The sequence below is a fragment of the Rosa rugosa genome, chromosome 3 (assembly GCF_958449725.1).
Source record: "Rosa rugosa chromosome 3, drRosRugo1.1, whole genome shotgun sequence".
Lineage (NCBI taxonomy): Eukaryota > Viridiplantae > Streptophyta > Magnoliopsida > Rosales > Rosaceae > Rosa > Rosa rugosa.
This window is the reverse complement of record NC_084822.1, coordinates 35,366,352-35,391,936: the sequence shown is the minus strand read 5'-3', so window position 1 is coordinate 35,391,936 and position 25,585 is coordinate 35,366,352. Positions and strand designations below refer to the sequence as shown.

Here is a 25,585-nt window from a genome sequence, read left to right as displayed (position 1 = left end):
TGTAGCAAATGCTATAGTGGGAGTTGATTACTTTTTTCAAGCTGCAACTCTAAAAGAATTCAGACAAGAGGATGTAGGAAATGGTATTCCACTAGTCTTTGCACCTAGTATACAAGACAATGAAGAAGTTGGTGGACTTACTGTAAATGATGAAGATGTGAGAGCTGGTGTTGTTTTACATGATGATGGAATGATGATTGTGGAAGATGATATTACTGATGGGGACAAGGAACCTACTATTCCATTGCTTTGGAATATGTTTGGTCATTTGCAGCTGTCTCTTTTGGTCAAGAAAACAACATTAGCTGATGGAACATGCAAAATTCAGGAAACTATGGATGGCTCCATTAATGATGATTCTCCTCCAATATTTTCAGGCTTTCTTGATCAAGCTCTAATCATGATTTTGTACTCCTTGCGGTTGATTAGAGCCTGGCACAAGAGCATGGATTACTTGCCATTTGAAGACTTTGATTATCCAACAACACCTAGGTACATGCACGTTTTTCTTGGCTTTGGGGTTACTCTCTGTGTGATCACATGTTCAGGACTTATTGTTGCAGACACTGCCAATGGTTGTGGGTTTCAAATGACATCTTGCAGCGGTGCCCAGAGTGTATTTCAGAATGTGAAACTTGAGGACAAGTTTGTTTAAAGGGGGATGGATTGTTATGAATCTAAGTATTGGTTCCCAGGTTTGAGTAGGAGTTATATTGTTAGAGTGGATACGCACCGTTTTAATTAGTCAAGTGACGTCGTTTTGTTGGTAGGGTGCTGCACACTGCACGTGTCTTGCTACTGCTCTATATAACCATTTGTAATCATAGTGAGAGGCATCAATGAAAAATCAGTCTTTATCTTCTTAGTTTCTTTAACTTTCTCTTAATTCCTTGCCTCTGCGATGTCGTTCCATGGCTACGATCCCGGGGATCGTAACACTACTCAAGGTAAGTCCTCCCAAGCCCTAACTTTCGCCGACCTTTATACTAAGTTCGCATCCAAAACCGGCCCCGGAAGTGTAAATAACAAGTGGGCGGTTCTTTATTTGCTTAAGATTATATCGGAGGATCGAAAGAGTGTGAATTCCTAGTTGGATCCTTTGGTTTTGTTGCCCAATTTGGGTTTAAACAACGCCGGATCGGGCGGCGAGTCGAGGGTTTTGGAGGGAAAGGGAAGTGGGGAAAAGGGCTGGAGCAATGGGGTTTTGTTAGTTTCCAAGGATCCGAAGAATCTCCGGGAAATTGCGTTTAGGGAGTTTGTGAATTTGGTTGAGGAAGAGAATGAAGTTTCCGAAGAGGCTTTGGCGACAGATGTGTTGTATGCTTTTAAGGGAATTGATAGGAAGTATGTAAATTTATTAGTACCTTTGCGACTAATTTGATTAGCATATGATATAGGTAATCTGATAGGAAATGGAATTGGTTTTTCAGTCTGAAGTTTTCGCTGTTGCATTTGCTGTACTTGCTGCTGGTGCTGTCATTTTGACATTGAATGTACTGCTACGTACTGGTAATAACTCCTCTCTCTTTACTCCTATTGATTTGTTTCTGTTGGGGTTTGCATGTCGAGATTTTAATGGCGCTAGGAGATCCATAAAATGTTGTGTGAAGCTGTATAGCATCGTATATAGGCTGTGAAACTGTAAATCATGATCATTATCAGCGTGTGGAATTACGAATCATGGTAGTTGATTGGTTATTATAACAGAATGTATACTAGCGCTATTGTGATTCTCTATTTTTCTTCTATCACCTAATGATGTTGTGGGATCGGCTTAGTGGCGAATGAGTATAGGCAGTGGATATGTACCATAAGTGGATCACAAGATAGCTAGTTGTGTTCTTTGCTAGTGTGAAAAAGATTTGGTAAACAAATTGGTAAGTGCGGCAACACATGAATATCTAGAGCTGATTAAATTGTTGTATGCTAGATATGTTAATATGAGATTGTTCTCCCATAAAATAAGAAGCTTAACAAAGTGGTCTTGTTCAGGGTGGACACTCAGAGCCTAAGTCTTCTTGGTTATTGCTTATTCCCTCTGGATGTTGCAACTTTAATCTGTATGGTGAAGGACAATGTGATATTGAAGGTTGTTGTAGTAAGCATTACACTGGCTTGGAGTTCTTGGTCTGGATATCCTTTCATGAGTTCAGCAGTCAACCCCGGGAGAAAAGCTCTAGCACTTTACCCAGTTTTGAGCATTTGTTTTGGGGCCTCGAATTTTTTTCGCCTTGAGCCTCCAAACTCACAGGGCCGGCCTTGAGGGGAAAGGAAGCGTTCTGACATGATCCCCCGGCACGAATTAATATCTAGAACTAGGAAGTCTTTCAGAAACTGTGTGATCTCGATCAAAAAAGTATGCACAACTTAAGGTGAAAGCCGAAATAAAAAAATACCTGAAAACTAGGCTAGCTCTCTGCAACAGTCGCAAAAACTTACTGATAAATTAATTAAAAAGAAAAAGTAAAAAATAGTGGTCTTTCAATTTGAAAAAAGCCGAAAAAGGCAGGAGGTTTTGATATGTGTCATATGTCCATAACAGCCACAATTAAAACGTATCGTAGAGACACCTTTATACACGGCACCATAGCCACTCCTTCAACTTCAACAAAAGGTATTAATGACTATTTTGAAGATGAGTTTATCGAATCTAACAGAGTAATTGCAGGTATAAAACGATAATAATAAACAATCTATGCAGCCAATAGAATAATAGAAATTACATGCCTTTAAATCCTTGCTATTGATACGAATAGAGAACGTACAACTTAAGGTCTTTCCCATCCAAGACCAATGGGGAAGAAGAGTCTGTCAGAGAGACTGATAATAAGTTCTTCAAAGTCACATGTAACATCATTGAAGAAAATTGTTCCAGACAAGTCATAGAATTTTCTGAGAAAGCAGATTTGTTCATATGAATAGGGTGTTCCCAAGATGACACAGATACAGATATTCTTGACCAATCAAGTATTAAATGGGAAGAGTGGTCAAAAGACTACCTTCAAACTCTGGGAAACACACCTATTTTTGAAGTAACAATTGTTTTGTCCTCATCAACTGAAAATTTCAAATCCACCTGTAGCTATTAGCTATTTGGGCACTGGACTACTGGTGTGTGCGGACGTCTCAATTTTTAACACTCATGGCACTTTGTTTTCACTGAGAGGATTCCAAAAAGTTAAAATTTACTCATAGTGCTTTATTAGTAATTGTACCTCATACTGCAGTTAGTTTACTTTCTAAGTGATTGCCCTGTTTCTTTGCTTTTTGTGTTTTCTACACGTTAAGGCATCGGATATTTAGGAAAAGAAATACACTGCAATTCTGACAGCTTCTGGAAATCTCAAATGTTTTGAATCCACATCCACTTAATCTTGATAGAGTTTAGTGTTTTTGCCTACAATTTGATTTTTTTAATGTTCTTTTATTAATAAAAAACACAACTAAGTTAAGTTATTATTTCTCATCTAACAAGGATTGTAGCCTCCAGTTCAACAGATGGCTACTTTGCTCTGTAGGATATGACTGCAACTCAGCCTTCAAAAACACTCTCACAGCTCTGTCATAAATTTTAATATTTTGATGCGTTGAGTAAGTTACATCTTTATGCCAAAGTGATTTTATTTCAAGAGATTTCATTCTCCTAAAGTTTAAAAGTTAATTTATGTAGACCAGCTGCTGTGGTTAAAGAGGCTCATCTTACCCCACGAGCAAAGCATTCAATGCATAGAAAGGTATGTTTCTAATTATAATTATTATTCAGTTCTTCTCTACTCTTCATTCAGATTTTACCCTCATTTTTTTTTTTTCATTTGCAGGCTACTCCAAGCAACATCCTACATCAGTTCTTAATATTAAAGATGAGATTGCAGCTGTGCACAGGTATATACATGTAATAGCACCGATGATAGACATTTTTGCTAAATGTTTTTGCAATCGTAAATTATGAAACATCTAGAATAACAGTTGAACATGAACAAGCAATATCTGATTGCACAACTTCCCAAACAAAGAAAGGTATTGACACCTTTTGAAATGAAATAATTACATTCTGGAGCTACTGTCAACTCAGACAAGGTTTATATTTACCTTTCCTGTGTTGGCAGGATCATCAGTTGATACCAATTTTCATTGCTTTACTACACTGGAACTTGCTAGATTCACTGGAATTTTTTTTTTCCTATATTGGCGCATTAAAGAGGAGTATTTGTCCATTACTGGTAATCATTTTCTAGACTTCCATGGCTTACATTCATTATTAATTAGATTTCGTATTCATTATTAATTTCACAAGAATTAATTCAATTAGTAGTAACAACAACTAAACCATTTTAGTTCTTAGCGAAATATCTTTAAAACAATATAATCAAACAATTAACCTAAAAGTTTTTCTGCTCTTACTTTTGCAGGGAGCTAAAAATTTGCATTTGGTGACAACAAGATTAAATGTCCAGCCGTCCTTCACACCATTGTTTTCATCAATGGTACTATCTCCAAGCCAGCCAGCAAAATTGTGGTAAGACTCATTTCTAGAACAATTGATCAAAACAATAAAAACAATGAAAATATACTGACATTATATCACTCCTACCATCGAATACTCTACCAGTGTGTGTCATATATCCTACACATATTTTTTAGTTAACTACATATTTTTTTAGTCAACTACATTCTGCAATTTGACGATCATGTGTTTTACGTTGCAGGGCTTAAAGCATAATCTGCATCAATTTGACATTCTGATTAAGGTTGATTTGAAAATTATTGATTCTGATGAGAAATTCGTATACCATGTTCTAATCACGCAGCTGAAAAATTCATGTATCAGACTTCAAACGCTATCCTAAAGACAATTACAGCAGAATGAGCTTGAGATTTAATTAGGATATAATTTCAACCTGTTTGTTTGTTTGTTTTTTTTTTTTTCGATGCAGCTTGAGATTTAATTAGGATATAACTTCAACCTGTGTTATAACCAATTGAATCTCAGCCTCATTCTACTGTAAGCGTCTTTACGGTAGTGTTTGAACTCAGAAACATGAATTTTTCAGCTGCATGATTAAAACATGTTACACGAATTTCTCCTCCAGATTTAGTAAGCTCAAATCAAACCAAATCTGTAAATTTTGACAAAAACAATTTTGTATTCAATGTTTTTTTTTTTTTAAGTTGGTTTACATAAAAATTGTGCTATGTAATATCATAAGATCAATCGTATCAAACTTCAGTTATCCTAATAACATACAACATTAGTTTCCGCAGCAAGGCGCGGGCAGACTTTCTAGTATACACTAGTCACTCAAAGCACAAAAGCATACAAAACACTACTAGCAAAGATCAGAATGGAGAAGCAGGTAGCCATTGTAGGAGCTGGAATTAGTGGCCTTCTTGCCTGCAAGTACATGCTTTCAAAAGGCTTTCGTCCCATCTTTTTCGAAGCCTCAAATGGTGTTGGAGGCGTATGGACCAAAACTGTTGAGACTACCAAGATACAGACTCCTAGAGTATACTACCAGTTTTCAGATTTTCCATGGCCATCTTCAGTTACTGAGGACCATCCTACCCAGAATCAGGTTTTGGATTACGTCCAATCATATGCTCGACATTTCGACTGTCTCAAGCACATTAAATTCAATACCAAAGTCTGTGGTATAGAGTATGAAGGACCATCTGGGGAGGAGATGCGATCTTGGAGTTTATGGGGTGGCACCGGAGAGCCATTCAACTCCAATGGGAAATGGAAAGTTACAGTAGAAGATAAACAAAGTCTTTCAACTGAGGTATATACTCGCACACATACATAACATCATGTTAGTAGCTTTTGAGTTTAACTATGTTATGTTGTCACACTGTTAGTGATTTTGTCATATTGATATTGAGTGTGACAAACAGGTTTATGTAGTAGACTTTGTGATCCTCTGCATTGGACGATTTAGCGATGTTCCAAACATCCCTGAGTTCCCACCAAACAAGGGTCCGGAAGCATTTCAGGGCAAGGTTATACACTCGATGGACTATGCCGACATGGATTATGAAAGCGCTGCTAAGTTTGTGACAGGAAAGCAAGTAACAGTTGTCGGGTTTCAGAAATTTGCAATGGACATTGCAATGGAGTGTTCAAACGCAAATGGGAATTAATTATATGATCATTGAATGGTAATTAATTATATGATCATTAACTTTAAAGTCTGTTCTTAACTTTTCTGATCTTGTTTCATTCTTTGATTTAATTTGCAGGGGTTGAAAATCCATGCACAGTGTTGTACAAGACAGAACACTGGAATGTTCCCGACTATCATCCATGGGGTGTGCCTCTGGCATATCTATACTTCAATCGGTTCTCAGAGCTCTTGGTTCATAAGCCTGGTGAAGGCTTCCTACTCAGTCTCCTTCCAACACTTCTTGCACCTTTGGTATACTTCATACACTTCACAAAACCTAACACTAATCAATTTGCAAACACTTCAATGTTATTAACTAATCTGCAAGTATTGAACAGAGATGGGCATTTTCAAAATTTGTGGAAACCCACATAAGTAAGAAGCTGGGGTTAGCCAAGTATGGGATGGTACCGAAGCACAATTTCCTTAGGGAAATCAGCTCTTGCCTGATCGCGACAGTGCCCGAAAAGTTCTTTGAACGAGTTGGGGAGGGAAGCATCATACTGAAAAAATCGCCCGGCAGCTTCGGATTTTGTCAAGAAGGCATTTTGGTTGGACAGGAAGTCACCCCTCTGAAGACGAAACTGGTCATATTGGCTACAGGGTTTAGAGGTGAAAAGAAGCTCAAAGACGTTTTTGTGTCTCCCACCTTTCAGGACTACATAGTTGGATCTCAAGATGCCATCTTACCCCTCTACAGGTTAACTAGCTCCTTTCAAAACTTATTACAAAATTATGTATAAAGTATTGTTCTCTTGTCCGATGCCGAACATCTTTCTTTGATCAATGGTCAAACTGATAATCTATCAGCATAACATGTCAATACAAGAGAAAAATTTCACATATATAACCATGTGTATATGCTTATGTTAACCAGGGAATGCATACAGGACGAATTCCACAACTAGCTGTAATTGGATTCTCTGAGAGTATCTCAAACTTGTACACCTCTGAGATGAGATGCAGATGGCTAGCGGAGCTCCTTGCAGGCACGTTTAAGGTACCAAGCATAAAAGAGATGGAGAAAGATGTGAAGAAATGGGACGAATACGCAAAGCAGTACGCTGGAGAGTACTACCGGAGATCTTGCATTGGAGCCCTTCATCTATGGTACAATGACCAATTGTGCAAGGACATGGGATGGAACCACAAAAGGAAGAACGGAATGTTTGCTGAACTATTTGAGCCCTATGGTCCAATGGATTATGCTATCCCTCAAATTGAGCAAAAGTGACATAATAACTAGATTCCTTTCCTTTGTTCAATATTTTCCCTTTCTGTATTTAGTTTCATAGAGATCATGCTTGAAATGTTCAAATAATGAAAGAAAGATGGTCAATGTATGCCATTATTATCAGTTTTTCACTTTATCCCCAAGAAGGATATAGCTGTTAATGTATGCCATTATCTTCGGCTTTAAGCCTTGAAGAAGGATGTAGCTTTTTGGTTTCTTTCTAATTTAATGCTGTTTGATCTTGGCTTGCTGAGTGCTTGATTGCATCTTGTTTTGGTTATATTGGCTACTGGATTCCCAAATTTCACGGGTGAATAAGCATAAGGATATTGACTTGATCAAGCACATCACGTAAAATACCAAAGTTTGTGGTATAGACTATAGAGTACGAAGGACCATCGTGGGGTGAGATGCAATCTTGGAGTCTGTGAGTTGGAACTGGAGAGCCATTCAGCTCAAAAGGGAAATAGAAAGTTATAGTAGAAGATGATCCTCTTTCAACTAAGGTATAATCTACAGTTTAACTATAGTATGTTGCCCGACTGTGACACACACACAATCAGAGTGTTCCAAACATTCCCGAATTCCCACCCCACAAGGGCCCAGAAGCATTTTCATGTGAAGGTTATACACTCAATGGATTATATTGCAATGGGCTATGAACTGCTCGTAAATTTGTGAAAGTCAAGTCTTTGGGCTTCATTCAAGAATCTACATTCTACAATATTTTTTTGTATTTTAAAAGTCTATAGGAATTCAATTAAGATTTTAAACAGTTCTTTAAAATCTTGATGTATTCAATTAAGATTTAAAATTATCCACTCAAATTTGCTGATATTCAAAAGTATACGAATTTTTAAAAATTTCATTAAATGCTGGATTTTGGAGGATTTTATAATTTATAGTGTTTTTTTTTATACATTTTAAAACTCAAAAACAATCTAACCACTTCCCAAGAGATTTTGATGGATTTTATCTCACTCCAAAAATGAAGAAGTTCTTCACCAAAAAAAAAAATGAAGAAGCAGCCCTCAATAGGTGACACTCATCCATTTTGCCTTAGACCTATTTTCCCACTATCATCCTCGGCCTCTGCTCTCATCTAATAATTTTTTTTTCCATCACTATAGCTCTAGAAGCCCTAATCCTTCTAGTTAATTAAGCTCACTTCCAATAGTATTGTTAAGATGATACATACACACATGTTTCTTGTAAATTAGAAATGAAATAAATTATATCATTAGTTTATTACTTTATTTTTTGTGTAACATTTTGGCTGGTTAGTTTTCTCTTATTGTTCATATATCATTATACACAACATAAATAATGGTAGATTGCCATACTTTTTTGTCATTGATATAGTATTATAGTTAGATCCATACACCCATTGCTTAAATATTAAAGAAGAAAAAAAAATAACCTACCAAAAACATCATAAGGACTTTTAAATTCTAAACAAATACTACTAAATCAATCCATTAGAATCAATCAGAGTCCATATAGAATTTAAACAATCCGTGGATTAAATAAATAGAAAATTACATAATAGCACATGACTAAATATGTAAACACAGAAAACTCACTTTCAAAAAGATTTATACAAATAAGGACATGAGTTCAGGCTAAAAAGTCAAATGATGCAAGCCTGACTCATAATTTTAATGAAAAATGACCAAAATGCTTAATTTGATGAAATATTTACGCACATGCCACTGACCAAAATCTCTATTTTTCTCTCCGCCGTTTTACCCGTTCGCAGCCTAATCCAAGTCCGACCCGCCGAATCCCCGACTCGCCTTTGCAAAATGGACGGAACTCTGGTTGCTCTCATTCCGAACCCAACGCCTCCGAGCCCGGCCCGCTCCACGACAAAGGCTCTGGTCAGTACTCCCTTGCCGACGCCGAGTCGATTCTCAGCCCTATCATCAGCACCGCCGCATCGGGAGTGGTGAAGATCACCGATCCCACCGTCGTTACATCCAAAAGCTAATCGCGCATGGCTACCTGCACGGCGAAGCGAAGTTGCTGATCGAGTCTGTTTGTAAATGCCACGATTTGGAGGACGATTAGATGGAGCTGCTGGTGCTGAAGACGCTGCTGTCAGCAGTGACGTCAATTTCGCTGTGGATTCACGGCGATTGCTTGCTTCAGATAGTGAGGACTTGCTATGATATCTATTTGGGGAGTAATTAAGAATATAGTGAATCAGACGACGGCCGAGCGGTCAGTCCTCTCTCTCTTCCTATTTCACCTACATTGCCCCGTCGCTTACTTGCTTAGTGCTTCTTGTCCTGGTTTTTAATTTTGATTATTGCTTTTTGAGAGGTTGTGTTAGTGTTTTGTGCTATGGGCTTGGCTATGTTGGATGTTAATTTTGATGAGGAGGTGTATTTGAATGTGCTTGCATTTTGCATCTGGTGACTGAGGAACTGTAGAATTAAGGGAAAGATAGATTCTTTTGGTTGAAATGTTGTTTGTTTATCTTTGTAACTTTGGTGATTTTGATTGGATGATGCTTTGGTGAAGTAGTTGCAGTTATATGATTATCGAGTTTGTAATGGTCTTTGACTGATGCAAACCAAGTTCTTTAGAGGTAGGATGAAGGAATGTTGTTTTCATTGCATTGATTTCGTGCAAGGAGTATTTTGGTTTATGGGGTTGCATTATTGTCTTTAGTAACAGATTATTGATCTTTTAGTTGATGAGAAGTTATACACAGAGTGCTTCAAGGAAATCAGTTGTTAAATATTCAAAAACTTGACCCTTCAATGCCAATGTGTCTGTCATTGCATTGTGTGAAAGGTATGATGCATAACCACGCCAATTTGCCGCACTAATTTCTGTCGGTGTATTTTATTTTTATTTTTTATGATTGTCAGTGTATTTATTGAAATTGTTTTAATATGCACATTGTAGATGCAAGACAAAACACAAGTACGAGGGCAGTAGCAGAACATGAGTACGAGGGCAGTAGCAAGAACTAGATGAATATGACTACAGCAAGTGCAGTAGCAGGATTGGACGAGTGCAGTAGCAAAACACGAGTACGAGTGTAGTAGCAGAATTGGATAAGTATGAATGCAGTAGCTGGATTGGACAAGTGCAGTAGCAGGACTAGGCGATGACGAGTGCAGTAGCAGAACACAAGTACAAGTACAGTAGCAGAACTGAACGAATATGAGTGCTGCGAGGGCAGTAGCAGGATTGGACGAGTGTAGTAGCAGAACATTAGTAGCAGAACTAGACGAGTATGAGTGCAGTGAGTACAGTAGCAGGATTAGGCGATGACGAGTACAGTAGCAGGATTAGGAGATGACGAGTGCAGTAGCAGAAAACGAGTACAAGTATAGTAGCCGAATTGGACGAGTATGAGTGCAGTAGCAAGATTAGGCGACGAGATAAGAGTCGTAGGAGAGTGAGGTTTTGTGAAGTAACATAAATGAATTATTCTCAAGGAAAAAAAAAAGTAACTGGAGGGGGCAATTTGATCGGAGTTGTACGGTAGTGGATATTCATGGGTAAGGACCCAAAACTTTGCCCATTTGTCTGAGTTAGCGAAGACTAGGCCCAGCAAACTTCGAAGGATTAAAAATCCTAGGAAGGTTGCTGTTGTGTTCTTCCCGGCAGCTCCTTGTATATGCACGGCAGTGAATTGATCATTTCAAAAGAGGCTTGGCAAGATGCATGTGGCGTGGGAGCTAGAAAAGCATGATTTGTAGTGAAGATGAGAGATTTGCAGCAGCAGCCATGAAGCTTGGATTCAAATTGTGGCTGATGAGTTTTTGGATTGGAAATGGGTTTTTAGGATAGGTGTTGGGGGAAACTGCTTGGTTTTGTTTCTGGGTTTGCCTGCATATTTCTGGGATAAGTATTGGGGAATTGCTTGGGTTTGCTTTACATGTGGGTTTCTTTGGGGTTGTTTCTGAATGCCCCTTCACAATGGTAAGAACTCTTAATTTATAGGAGAGTTGATGTGTGATGCAGCATTAAGCTTGCTGCCTTGTCTTTGGCGTGTAGCTGTGATCATAATCCCAGAAATCCTGCTGCTGGGATTACCTTTCCAGGATTCCCGCTGCTGAAATCTGCTACTGGGACTGCAATCCCAGGATTTCTGCTGCGCTGCTAGGATTTTGTTATGTTGCTGGGATCAAGGTTTTGGACGTGGTGAGTTTAAGATGGTTTCAATGGGCTTTGGGTGAGAGGATTATTTCAATGGGCTTTGGGTTTCTTAGCTTGTTGGTTGGCTTTATCCCCATTAATGAGATATTGGGCTTGAATTGTGCTATCTCTCTTCTTCACTTACCCGTATTAAGAGTTAGGCCGTTGGGCACGAATTTTGGTCCCAAGTCCAAAATTATCAACGAGCCTAAAACTAATAACGGGCCTCATGCAATTCCGTTACCTTCCACACCACACCCATTCTTGTAAGCCCCAAGTGCGTGAATGTGGCTTGGGTCCACGTGCGTGGCGTGATGTTTGCGGGTGTAATTTGCTTCGAAATATGAATTGGGCTTGTTAGCTAGATTTTTGGGTGTCAACAGTAACATAAATGGATTATTCTCAGAAGAAGAAAAAAAAAGTAACATAAACAGATTATTTTCACGAAAAAAAAAAGTAACATAAATGGATTATTTTCACACACAAAAAAGTAACATAAACGGATTATTCTGAAGAAAAAAAAGTAACATAAAGGGATTTTTTTTTTTAAAAAAAGTAACATAAAAGGATTATATTTAGAAAAAAAAACAACATAAAGGGATTTGAAGTCAAAAGAAGTAGCTAAGGGTAAAAAAGTAAATTAACTGATGACATGTGGCAAGTGGAGAGTAGATTGTCCTTATTTGTAAAATTTAATCCTTATAAAGGGATTAAAAGTCAAAAGAAGTAGTTAAGGATAAGAAAAAGTAAATTAATCTATGACATGTGGCAAGTGGAGAGGACATTGTCCTTATTTGTAAGATTTAGTCCTTATATGTTTAATTCAATCTTTAAAGAATGTATTTGTTAAGTCATCTTTTGTTAATAACTTATATGTAATTTGTTATTTTATTTATACTTTCAATTCACCTGTTGACATATAATAGGCTTAATATTCCTTCAGCATAAGTTTGTCATCAGCAGTGTTTTGATTTGGAAATGCCTTTTAGTAATAATGCTAAACAACCTACAGGTTCTTGTTCCTTGTAATAAACTAACAATTATGAAACAGAAATAATATGCACTGTACAATCTAAAACATCAGAAAGCAATTGTACTACAGGACTGTTTAAATTTTAAGATATCAGGAAGATCAAGTGTGCTTATTATGGCATGTGGAACAGAATAGGAAGCATGCTTTCTGAGGACTTACCATCAAATAACAAATTCATGACAATAACATGTGTAGCTACTTCATAGGATGACTTTTCAAGGGAGCATCGTATCCGTGCAAAAGGATGAGTATGTGATGCCTATTGTGTAAAAAAAAAAAAAACAGAGACAAAAAAAAAATTTGTCCACTTCAACTTTACCTGAATTGGTTCTTTCTCAAACGGCTCTGTAGTTCAAAGAGTGTCCAAATTGTAGGAAGCTCTAGCATTTTCTTCAGGAGCACGAACTATCACTTTCCCTGAAAAAGTGAAGATGACTATTACAAACCCAAAAACCCATAAAAAGAAAATCTATCGTCCCACATCAATGAAGGGCTTGATCACTGTGCACACACTGTGAACATTGTAACATATGAAAGATTTCAAAGTAGTTTCAAAAATTTACAACAGAAAATACAAAAATAGAATTCATTATCCCTAAAGCTGAACTGACAAAAAAAATATCAAACAAATTTGAACTGGCTAAACACCTGTTCACTTACCATAAGATACCATTCAAAACAATTGATAGCATAATTCAAAGGTGATCACAAACTTGAGCAAAAATATCCTAACCGACCATAAAGCAAAGGGTCCTGCAATCCAAAATGCAGCAAATGGTAAGAATGCAGCTCTCTTTTCTGCCACCTAGTTTGAGAAAATATTGCTTTTTGAGGCAGAAAGCCAGGTTAAACAATAGACTAACTGACCAGCCATGTCATATGCTACTACCAACTCACCAAGTTACATCAAAAACAACTAATTTCAATTCAGTTAATCAAGAAATGAACTTCAATATTCTAAACTTTCCAACTTTGACTACAATAAACAAACAGACAATTTCTGGAATTCTCACCATGTTAGCTCATCGGACTGCTGAATTAATCTGCAATTCTGCTAACTAACCACAGAATGAAAAAAAATAATGGACCTGGAAGTATCAAGAAATCATAGATATACATAAATCTATTGCTAGTAGCAGCAGTATAAATCTTTTCCTCAAACCTAACAGTAATTTATCCACTCAGCTGTGTAATCATAAGCTTCATATACTGACTGTTCTGAGCCTCTAATTGCTTTTTACCATTTGTGTACAGATCACATTCATGACTTGTATGCAATAGCAAAACATCGTATAACTTTTGATAGTTCAAACATAGTCGGAGAAGGAAAAAAAAGCTACCTTACATAAGCATACAACGTCCAAGAGTTGAGCAATTTTTACAATCCAGCAGTTCTAGGAGCTTTGTATCACAACTTCCTATTATGAACTTCCTGCAAAGCACAAAATTGACAATATCAAGCATTCAAAACGGAAAACACTGCCTTAACCAAATCCGACTCAATTTGGTCAATAATTGAATCAATCGTTATCAAGGTAACGACAGAAACAGTAAAACTTTATTCTCAAGACAGTAAAGAAATTCAAATTAAAAAAGATCGGTGGCTGTAATCTTTGATTTCTGAACAGGATATCTTGAAATAAAAGGAAAACTCTAAAAGGGATTTTTATTGAAGATAGAAATAAAAAGACACAAAACCTAATATGCAAACTATCACACATGCATAAACGTGAAATTCTTTAGAAACCAGTACCCTAGCATTCCATAATGCCAATTTTTCTTTGTTGACCGTGATTTCACTACAGGAGGAGACGCTTGATCTAAACATCATCAGCATTGGGATATTTATATGATGCCAATGTTATGGGAGCCAGGATTTGATAACTATTACGGCTATCAAGACACCAACTGTACAAACCGAAGCCTGCAACAACAATCACAACGTTTGTGATCAGTGATAGGGTGATGGGGAGTACAATCACACGTACATAGTTCAATACGTAAAAGATATTTCACTAATGCACAACATGGTTATCAGCCAAAAAGGAATTAAGCATAAGAAATAAGGCCAGTCCCTAAGACAGTGAGTGATGCTACATGGTGCTTTAAACTAATTAAAAGTATGCCATCCTCACTACACTGAAGATGTGAATTACTGAAGGGTGTCTCTTTCTCACTTATGATCATGGATGTAGACACATAAGCAAGGGAAGCAAACCCTAAACGTCCCACCACAATCTTGAATCCCTCCTCTTCTCTTTCCCACCCCCCAGCAACCTACGACGACTTCAAATCAAAAATCTCAAATCTCAAATCTGACAAATAAGCATAGAAAACCAACCTCTCCTACTCGTCCTACGTATCTCAAATCCTGATTGATGCGGTCGATACTCGCTTCTATCGGACAGCTTGATGGCCGCCACGCCTGTATCTCAGAGCCTCTCTCTCTCTCTCGCTACATTCTTCGGGGGCAAAACCGTCATTCCGCTGCTGATATGAACTGTTCCTAAGAACAGTACAGTTACAGGAGCTCTAGTATATAGTAAATAAACTAGCGATATAGCCCGCGCGATGCCGTGGGTTTGTTTGCTTGATGCAGCACTTCTAATTTAACATTAACATTTCTGGGCCAATATTTGTTGTCAAAATAATCTCACTTTTGAAGAATTCATTCAATTTACTCCAAATTAGAAATTCCTAGTAACTATTATCGCAACTTAATGCTCAGCACACATTACCTTCTTTGCGGCAGATAGGAGAGGTTCTCATTCAAAATGTACTAACAAAGAAACAGAGATAGGACAAATACAGAATCACATAAATCAACATTCCAAAGGCAGGCCATCCTAAATTGGCATTCAAAGTAAGGCAGGACTGCACACAACTGTGCAACCACAACTTTTGGGTCGAATAAACATAATTGGAACATTAGAAGATACTTTTTTTTTTTTTTTTTGCGCATTCTAAAACACTCACTCTAGCCAACAATATAACAAACATATATAGTTTTGTTCAAATAATCTTTTGCTTGATTCATCAAGTCTGGTGCAATGTTAAACCTGAAAAGAAAAGAACAAACGGATTTAAAAAGAGAAGTAAATGAAGTTTATATTGAACTTATGTCGAAAGACTGTTATACACAATACAAAGGGTCAAGAGGATCTTCATCTTTTTTTTTGAAATGTAGTAAAGAGCTTCAATTGGCATGACAAAAACGTCTAAAAGTGCCAAGTAAAGCAACCCAAACCATTCTTCAAGCTCTATTCTTCTCTAGTATAGTAACTATAGAATTCATTCAAACTTGTGACCCTAAAAATTTGCGCACAAATAGAGCAGAATAGCATAAGTGGAATACGAAATAGCTAATCAATGAAGCGTTTTGTTATCTAACTCCTCATAGAATACTGATCCATGCACTCTCACTCAGGTAAATAGTGAACCAAACTATAATAGAGATTCAAAATAATGTGGTTTTGAAATGAAAGCTTTAACCAAATGGTCTTTTCCATCTTTCAATAGGTGAACAGATTTTGTTTACCTTGTTACAGGATCAGGGTAATGGCAGACCTGCTTGCATACAGAATCTGCATAAACAAATACAATCATTGTAGAGAGTGCACCTCTGTGGAGTCAAAACCTCTGATCCTCTAGTTTTTGTTCACTCAAACTAAGACGTTGACTAAAGATAACAGGAAAAGAAAGTATCCATACGTTCAGGCTTGATGTTCAAAAGCCCATATTCCAGCTTGTGAGGGAAAGGAAAAGGGAAGAAACCTCACTATTAAAACTGGAAAGGAAAAGGGAATAACCTTTTTAGGGCAATGTATTACAGTTTAGAAACTCTACATGACTGATTCAAATAAACAGAGCTACAGAAATTACGTATTGAACAACGTGAAGTTGATAAGACATACAGATCATTAACATTGAATAGAAATCACTGTGGAAAAGCAATTTGATCGTGCAAAAATAATTGAGATAGTTAAGTACAATTCAAACAACGGGAAAGAATAAGAAACGAACAATAGCAAGTGCACCCTTACTAAGCAATTCCGATACGGTTACTCCAACTACAACTAACCATTTAAACTGATGTAATCATTAAACAATACTATATCATACAGATCACGTATGAATTACATTGGCATATATAAGAGATCATATAAATCACCTGAGCCAATTACTGTTAAGTGGGTGTGAGCCAGAGAATGCAAGGAGTTGTACACAAACAAATGAAGACAGGTTTTAGTAAAAAGAAGAGAACGGGGAAAAACTAAAAACAAATCAAAATTTGAGAACCTCATCTGGAATGGATTCAACCCTCCGATCTTTTGTGTACACATGATCTTCTCCCATGGCTTTTAGACTATGTCAAGCCCTAAATCTCTTCTGGCTTTTGGGAATATAAAGTTGCAAACTTGAAAATTAGGTCCAACCCTGAAACTGAATCAAACATACAAAATCCGCATCAGTAACAATTTTCTTCAATACGAAAATGTATTAAGCAAAAAACCAACAAATGTTCTTTCCCAAATCAAAACACATACCAGAAATCCAGAACATGAACTCTGAGAGGGAAAGTTATTGTTGCATTTTCTCCTCACAAAATTTATCAATAAATGTGTCTGCTCCTTAGGAACCACTCATTTGCAAACTCCCACCAGTTTGGATCAACCTTCCTAAATCCCTGAACATTGATTCAATGATTTTGGAGACCGAAATTAAATCTCTACAGACTTTCCTCTCAATTAGAAAACTTCATGGGGGTCCAAAAATTCAAAACATATACCCAATCACAATTCACAATTGACTGGAAATCCTATTCTACTGAAAATTGTTTTTACTTCGACAACAACACTTGGTTTGCTTAAGGGTGTTTGTGACTCATTATTTGACCATATAGCAAAGAACACTCGTATCAGTACTCAGTAGTTACAGTGAGCTCCAGTAAATAATGCAATTAATTTATTTTTTTTTGTTCAAAATGAACATACCTTCGGGCTTCAGGGCTTGGCATTACATTTACTCCCTGCATGAGTTATGATTGCAACGCCTCATACTCTTCCCACTTGACATAACGGCAGCATTTCTGAACTCAAGATGTATGGTGTCCTACATTCATAAAATTGTTAGGGTTTATTGGAATCTATCAAAGATAAATTACAAAAAAAAACCAAAAACGGCTAACAACAGATTTGGTAAATACATAAATGTCTAATATGGTGATTAAACTTACAATTCCTCAATGAATATTTTTCTGCACAACAACAATACCCAGAAAGAATACGCATCCAAAAAATTGAGCAATCCAAAACAAAAACCCAGAATCAGACAAAAGAAAAACTTACATGCGCAATCCAAAACAAACCCAGACCCAATCCTTCTTCTCCTTCTTTCTCGTGATTCCACTCTGCCATTTTAATATGGCCATTGAAATCACAAACATCCATTCCGCTCATATAAATTGGGGATTTGAATGCCATGATTATAAAAGCGCACCGGTAAAGTTAGTGGCTTGTCAAACCGAAATTGGAATGGAGCGACTGATGTTGATAGAGGCTGAAGTTCGTGGGAGATTGTTGATTTTGATGCTGCGAAACAGTGAATATGGATGTTGATAGAGGCTTCCCGAAGAAACTAAGAATTTGGGATTTTTGCTTATATAATGAGGGGACATGGCAGAGCCGTATGTCAAAGCAAAAACAGAGGACAAAACCGTCATTTTCGCTTCCCAGTGAACAGTTAGGAATAGTAAACTTAGCTTTAGATATATGTATAATATAATATGGACCCTCTTCCTTTTTATTTTGACACCAAACGCCCAATTCCACCCCCCCCCCCCCCAATATTTTTTTTTTGTTTCTACACCTCCTCCTCCTCCTCCTCCTCTTCCAACCTTGTCCTTACCAATAACTTGACAATGATATCCAATACCTCTGCTACTCTCTCTGGAACAACAATGACTACCCTCGCTGCCCAACTCTATATCCAAACCATTTTCCTAGACAGCTAGACGGATTAAAGTAACATGGTTATATAAGTTTATTAAGATACTGATGACCATTTCATGGTTTTAGAGGAAAACGTACGTAGGCTTGCCAAGGTTATATAACACTTTGAGGTTGGAGCTGCATCTCGTTAACCTCGGCTCTTGCTAACTTTTGTTTGAATAAGATTTGTGTCAGAAAGATTAGTATGGAGTATGTTAGGGGTTTAATATATCTTGTCAAACATTCAACTTCTCACCTCTCTCACCACCACCACGATGGCTACGTTCACTGCTTCTCTCTCTCCTTTTCTGTCATGGCTGCTAGGAATTTAGATCCTAATTTTTTTATCAGCATTTTGTAGAGGGGTAAAATTGAACTTAAAAATATTCAAAGAAATTGAGAGGTCCATATATTAAATTTGTAGGAATGATTAGAATCACCATTCTTTGATTACATGCTGTACGTACAGTTTTATTTCACAGAAGGTGAATGGAAACCAGGCTTCAGCATTGCTAGCAGTGTCAACTGCTATGCACTTTGTAAATACTACTGCAAAATTATAAGTGGTAGGAATGCAGTGATTAATGAAAAGATTAATTATATATCTCAAAATTGCTGAGATTACTTTTTTAAGGAAATGGGCAGGAACTCACTCTAAGAACATAGAAAATCCATTGGGCCGTAAGTAGAGCACTATGCGTGGATGTTGCATCCTTCAAAGTAAACCAGCCGTTAATAGATGTTCATTAGCATAATTGCTAGGAACTCGGTTTTAAAATTACCATTCATGTATGAACACTCCATTGCAGTATCAATAAGGGGGGTGTATTCAATTCAGATTTAAAAAAATTTTGTTTGAGTTTTTTATAATCCATGGATTTATTTAATAACAAATTACATATAAGTTATTAACAAAATATGACTTAACAAATACATCCTTTAAAGATTGAATTAAACATATAATGACTAAATCTTACAAATAAGGACAATGTCCTCTCCACTTGCCACATGTCATGGATTAATTTACTTTTTTATCCTTAACTACTTCTTTTGACTTTTAATCCCTTTATAAAGATTAAATTTTACAAATAAGGACAATCTGCTCTCCACTTGCCACATGTCATCAGTTAATTTACTTTTTTACCCTTAGCTACTTCTTTTGACTTCAAATCCCTTTATGTTGCTTTTTTTTTTCTAAATATAATCCTTTTATGTTACTTTTTTTTTTTAGAATAATCCCTTTATGTTACTTTTTTTCTTCAGAATAATCCGTTTATGTTACTTTTTTGTGTGTGAGAATAATCCATTTATGTTACTTTTTTTTTTTCCTGAAAATAATCCGTTTATGTTACTTTTTTTTCTTCTTCTGAGAATAATCCGTTTATGTTACTTTTTTTTTTCCTTGAGAATAATTCATTTATGTTACTTCACAAAACCTCACTCTCCTACGACTCTTATCTCGTCGTCTAATCTTGCTACTGCACTCATACTCGTCCAATTCGGCTACTACACTTGTACTCGTTTTCTGCTACTGCACTCGTCATCTCCTAATCCTGCTACTGTACTCGTCATCGCCTAATCCTGCTACTGCACTCATACTCGTCTAGTTCTGCTACTGCACTCGTCCAATCCTGCTACTGCCCTCGCTGTACTCATATTCGTTCAGTTCTGCTACTGTACTTGTACTCGTGTTCTGCTACTGCACTCGTCATCGCCTAGTCCTGCTACTGCACTTGTCCAATCCAGCTACTACATTCATACTTATCCAGTTCTGTTCCTGCACTCATACTCGTGTTTTGCTACTGCACTCGTCATCGCCTAATCCTGCTACTGCACTCGTCCAATCCTGCTACTGCACTCGCTGTAGTCATATTCATCTAGTTCTTGCTACTGCCCTCGTACTCATGTTCTGCTACTGCCCTCGTACTTGTGTTTTGTCTTGCATCTACAATGTGCATATTAAAACAATTTCAATAAATACACTGACAATCATAAAAAATAAAAATAAAATACACCGACAGAAATTAGTGCGGCAAATTGGCGTGGTTATGCATCATACCTTTCACACAATGCAATGACAGACACATTGGCATTGAAGGGTCAAGTTTTTGAATATTTAACAGCTGATTTCCTTGAAGCACTCTGTGTATAACTTCTCATCAACTAAAAGATCAATAATCTGTTACTAAAGACAATAATGCAACCCCATAAACCAAAATACTCCTTCCACGAAATCAATGCAATGAAAACAACATTCCTTCATCCTACCTCTAAAGAACTTGATTTGCATCAGTCAAAGACCATTACAAACTCGATAATCATATAACTGCAACTACTTCACCAAAGCTACAAAGATAAACAAACAACATTTCAACCAAAAGAATCTATCTTTCCCTTAATTCTACAGTTCCTCAGTCATCAGATGCAAAATGCAAGCACATTCAAATACACCTCCTCATCAAAATTAACATCCAACATAGCCATGCCCATAGCACAAAACACTAACACAACCTCTCAAAAAGCAATAATCAAAATCAAAAACCAGGACAAGAAGCACTAAACAAGTAAGCGACGGGGCAATGTAGGTGAAATAGGAAGAGAGAGAGGACTGACCGCTCGGCCGTCGTCTGATTCACTATATTCTTAATTACTCCCCAAATAGATATCATAGCAAGTCCTCACTATCTGAAGCAAGCAATCGCCATGAATCCGCAGCGAAATCGACATCAGTGCTGACAGCAGCGTCTTCAGCACCAGCAGCTCCATCTGATCGTCCTCCAAATCGTGGCATTTACAAACGGACTCGATCAGCAACTTCGCTTCTCCGTGCAGGTAGCCATGCGTGATTAGCTTTTGGATGCAACGACGGCGGGATCGGTGATCTTCACCACTCCCGATGCGGCGGTGCTGATGATAGGGCTGAGAATCGACTCGACGTCGGCGAGGGAGTACTGACCAGAGCCTTCGTCGTGGAGCGGGCCGGGCTTGGAGGCGTTGGGTTTGGAATGAGAGCAACCACAGTTCCGTCCATTTTGCAAAGGCGAGTCGGGGATTCGGCGGGTCGGGCTTGGATTAGGCTGCGAACGGGTAAAACAGCGGAGAGAAAAATAGAGATTTTGGTCAGTGGCATATGCGTAAATATTTCATCAAATTAAGCATTTTGGTCATTTTTCATTAAAATTATGAGTCAGGCTTGCATCATTTGACTTTTTGGCCTGAACTCATGTCCTTATTTGTATAAATCTTTTTTAAAGTGAGTTTTCTGTGTTTACATCTTTGGTCATGTGCTACTATGTAATTTTCTATAAATAGAACTGCATTTGTTCCTTTTATTTAGGCTGAGTTAAATGGAGCACTTGAAACCCCGTGTTCGCAAGGATTTAGTGCATGGTCATATAGAATGTTGGGATTTTATCTGCAAGCCTTTTCCATCATATCTGCTTTCCTTATTCTACATAGTACATCATTCCAGGGTTGTATACAGAATTACAGATCAAATTAAAATATGTTCATGAACACAAGAAGTCAAACAAGTCAGAGATAATAATCTGTGCCATTAAGTAACCTCAATGCAATATCTCTGTAACCTAAATGTACTAATACATATTATAACTTTTCCAGATGCTGATGAAAAAAGTTGATGCATTGATGGAAGCCGTAGCTAAAGATAAAGAAGCTGCAGCAGCTAAGGTGGATGCTAACAAAAAGAACATAATTATAAACTCATCTAGGAGGTTGTAATTACTTTTCAACAGCCTCAATACCATTCTTTCCTTTTGCATTTTGCTTCTGTAGCAGCATCCCTTTCAAACATTAAAAATTTTCAAATCTGATCACCTGAATATATGATTGATTTTATGATTTACTTCTAATTGCTGGGGTTAACAAAAGCATCTTGAATGTTTGCTTACACGAAATTTATTGAAGATCATGTGGAGATTTAGTCTTTATGAGCAATGTGTCCTATTTTTTATATTAAGAACAATCCAACTGTTGTATACCACTACAGCTAAATTAATCAACTACAAAACCCGCAGCAAAGCGCGGGCACATTACCTAGTATTGATTCATGATGCAAACAATATTACTGATGAAATCATTTTACCAATTACATTCCGCACATTTCTTGAAGCTGCAGAATGATAGATGGATGAATGCTTGTTGAGATCCAACAAACTATGGATGAATGTTTGTTGAGATCCAACACACTACATAAGATTCCATAATCAAAAGGACATTGAAAAAGTAACCTACATAAGACGGTACGTTGGCTTTGCAAGCAAGTGTTTGGCTTTTGACAGTGATAAGCCGAAATCCTCGGACATGTCCAAGTCTTGAGGTACCAAGCCATTTGGGAGCTCCCAGTTAAAGCAGTGCACCAGCTGTGCCAGAACTAGCTGAACTGTGGTTAGTCCTAATTGCATACCCGGACACCGTCTGCGCCCAGACCCAAATGGGATGAGCTGAAAGTCATGTCCCCGGAGGTCTATATTTTTGTTCATGAACCTTTCAGGATAAAATTCCTCAACATTTTCGGACCAAACATTAGGATCTCTTCCAATGCTCCAGATGTTTACTATGATCCGCGACTTCTTGGGAATGTCATATCCATCGATTGTAATGTCCTCGATGGATTCATGTGGGATTAGTAACGGTGCAACTGGGTGTAGTCTGAAGCTCTCCTTCACCACCATACTCAAGTAATCCAGCTTGGGCAAATCAGATTCTTCCACCATTCGGTCCATACCAACCACACTTTGGAGCTCTTCTTGCAGATTCTTCATGATCCTTGGATGCCTCAAGAGCTCGGCAAGGCTCCAAACAATCGATGTGGCCGAAGTATCAAAAGCCGCCGAGATCATGTCTAGTAAGATGGCTTTCACATTTGTTCGATCAAGAAAGTGTACTTGCTCATCATTCGGGTTCAACGGTTGGTTCGTTAACGAAAGCAACACGTCTACAAAGTCCTCATGGCCTTGTTTCCCACTCCTAGTGTTGGCAACTTGTTCATGCTCGTCTATTATCTTCTCCAGGAGTTGATCGATCGTCTTGCTAACTTTCTTTAAGCGCTTGGTCAATCCCTGGGAGAAAGGAATTATTGCATCATTAAGATTCCAGAGTACTATGCATATGCATGTTATTCTATTATGTTATCTACTCTAAGATCCAGATCACCAGAAAAAGGCTTCCCTGCTAAACTTTATAGCTGGAAGGATGTGCACCGAGTAATTGAACATGTGTGAACAAAATTTCCATTCCCGCATCAGTTTATTAATTAATTGAGGGACAAGACTACAGAACAAATTATAAGATTCGTTGCACTAGAGCAAAAAAGGCTGATCGCTCTAGCTCTTGATCTAATTAATTTACTTAATAGTTAATACATGTCATATACTACTGCTCTACCTCTGATAACGAAAACGTGCAATATTGGGGAGTCGTTTTAGGTTTAGGTCTGTGTGATTCTTCCAACATCTCAATTTGAGCAAATTGGGGAAATTAATCGACCACAGATCAAGTTACTAAAGCATCTTTAATATATTTTTAACTTTCAAACAAATCCTCATAGTCTAATACCATGGTGCTTTTTTCTACTGTGATTCGAGAAGTGAAATTTTAATTTATCCACACATCTTCAATCACTCAATGCTTACTAGCTCCGAACTGATTACTACTGGCTAGCTGCTGGTTACTCTCCCAAAACTAGTTCGTTATGTTGACGTCTACTTTGTTAATCAAGTAGTTCGTAGAGACAAAGAACTGAAGAAGTGCCCTCACCTGTACTGCTATACAACCGGGTTCCGGTTTAAAATTTCAAATCGTTTAGTGTATGGTATATGTAATGGTAAACCAGCTCCATATATACATGAAAACAATAATGTAGAATTAAGAAGATTTGGCCGGACTTGTCTACCATTGCATCGGTTCGGATATTAATTAACCATCAAAGAGAACTGCCTATGGGAAAAGAGTAAGGAACTTGGGATTAGCATACCTGAATATCCAGTGCGGCAAGGGAAGGAACAAAATCAGATATATTGAAAGCCCCAGTCAAGAAAAGCGTTTCCTCAACAATGGCTTTCAAATCAAACCTATCATCCCTTTTACAGCCCAACACCATCCTATACGTTATGTCCTCATTCATCACACCAATCTCCTCACTAACATCCACGACTCCACCTTCCTCTGTAGCTCTCTTCAGCTTTCTTACCAGCAGTCCCAGTTCCTCCTTTCGCAGCGGCCTGAAAGCCTCCATTTTTGCTGGACAGAAGAGATGAAGCGTGCAGAGCTTCCTCATATGGCGCCAATAGGGACCGTACTGGGAAAAGGCCATGCCCTTTGTGCCGTAGGACAGGTACTCTGAGGCTTGGATTTTGGGCCGGCTGGCGAAATTGGTGTCATGAGTTTTGAGGAATAGCTCTGCGGCTTGTGGGGAGGAGACTACTATGGTAGAAACATTGCCTAGACGAATGGACATGATGTGTCCATATTTTTTGGCCAATTGTTGGAGGCTTCGATGGGGGAGGTTGCCTAGCATATGGAGGTTTCCCGTTATTGGCAGTGACCGAGGGCCGGGTGGTAGTTTTCTGTGCTTTGATTTTGGGGAGGCAGAGATGAGTGACCAAAGGCATGTGAGGAGAACCAAGAGGATGGTCATTATTGTTGAAGGACTCATTCTTTCTGGCATTCTGGATTTTGTGAAGTTGAGAGAGAGAATGGGATATATGAGTCATGACAAGCTCAGTGACTCATTTATATCAACGGACCAACCCTCGGCTCAACAGTAAATGGACCTTTCAGCTGGGCGTTGGATCTCATAAAGAAATTAGGTGATATTGAATTCTTTGGAGGTGGACAGTAGGCACAAGTCCCACCCTCGATCTCAAAAAATGGGTTTGTCACACTGCGTACAACTAAATTAGTTCAAAACCCAAATAAAATATCTAATGCATGCCCATGATTGTGGTAATGTAATATAAATTGTTGATTTTTTTTTTTATATCTAAAA

The 25,585-nt window shown here is 37.7% G+C and overlaps 1 protein-coding gene, 1 long non-coding RNA gene and 1 pseudogene across 5 annotated transcripts; 1 reads left to right on the top strand and 2 right to left on the bottom strand.

The window, feature by feature from the left end:
- The first annotated feature begins 2,708 nt into the window (after positions 1–2,708).
- Positions 2,709–7,648, top strand: LOC133739989 (probable flavin-containing monooxygenase 1; annotated as a pseudogene).
- A 1,283-nt stretch (positions 7,649–8,931) lies between these two features.
- Positions 8,932–18,228, bottom strand: LOC133735663 (uncharacterized). 4 transcript variants are annotated; one of them, XR_009859200.1, is made up of 9 exons: positions 17,935–18,228; positions 17,581–17,698; positions 17,134–17,273; positions 16,125–17,029; positions 14,928–15,645; positions 14,340–14,510; positions 13,927–14,018; positions 13,247–13,339; positions 12,880–13,003 (listed from the first exon to the last, which is right to left on the bottom strand). It is a non-coding gene; the product is annotated as an uncharacterized LOC133735663 (long non-coding RNA). The 4 variants fall into 4 exon arrangements; XR_009859201.1 differs by lacking the exon at positions 14,340–14,510; XR_009859203.1 differs by lacking the exons at positions 12,880–13,003; positions 13,247–13,339; positions 13,927–14,018; positions 14,340–14,510 and adding an exon at positions 8,932–9,625 and having other exon boundaries at positions 15,244–15,645.
- Positions 18,229–22,528: 4,300 nt separating this feature from the next.
- On the bottom strand, positions 22,529–25,300 carry LOC133735217 (cytochrome P450 CYP736A12-like). Its single transcript, XM_062162627.1, has 2 exons — positions 24,572–25,300; positions 22,529–23,657 (listed from the first exon to the last, which is right to left on the bottom strand). Exons 1-2 carry the CDS (start codon positions 25,262–25,264, stop codon positions 22,827–22,829), a joined length of 1,524 nt encoding a protein of 507 aa, XP_062018611.1. The 5' UTR covers positions 25,265–25,300; the 3' UTR covers positions 22,529–22,826.
- Between the last annotated feature and the right edge of the window lie 285 nt (positions 25,301–25,585).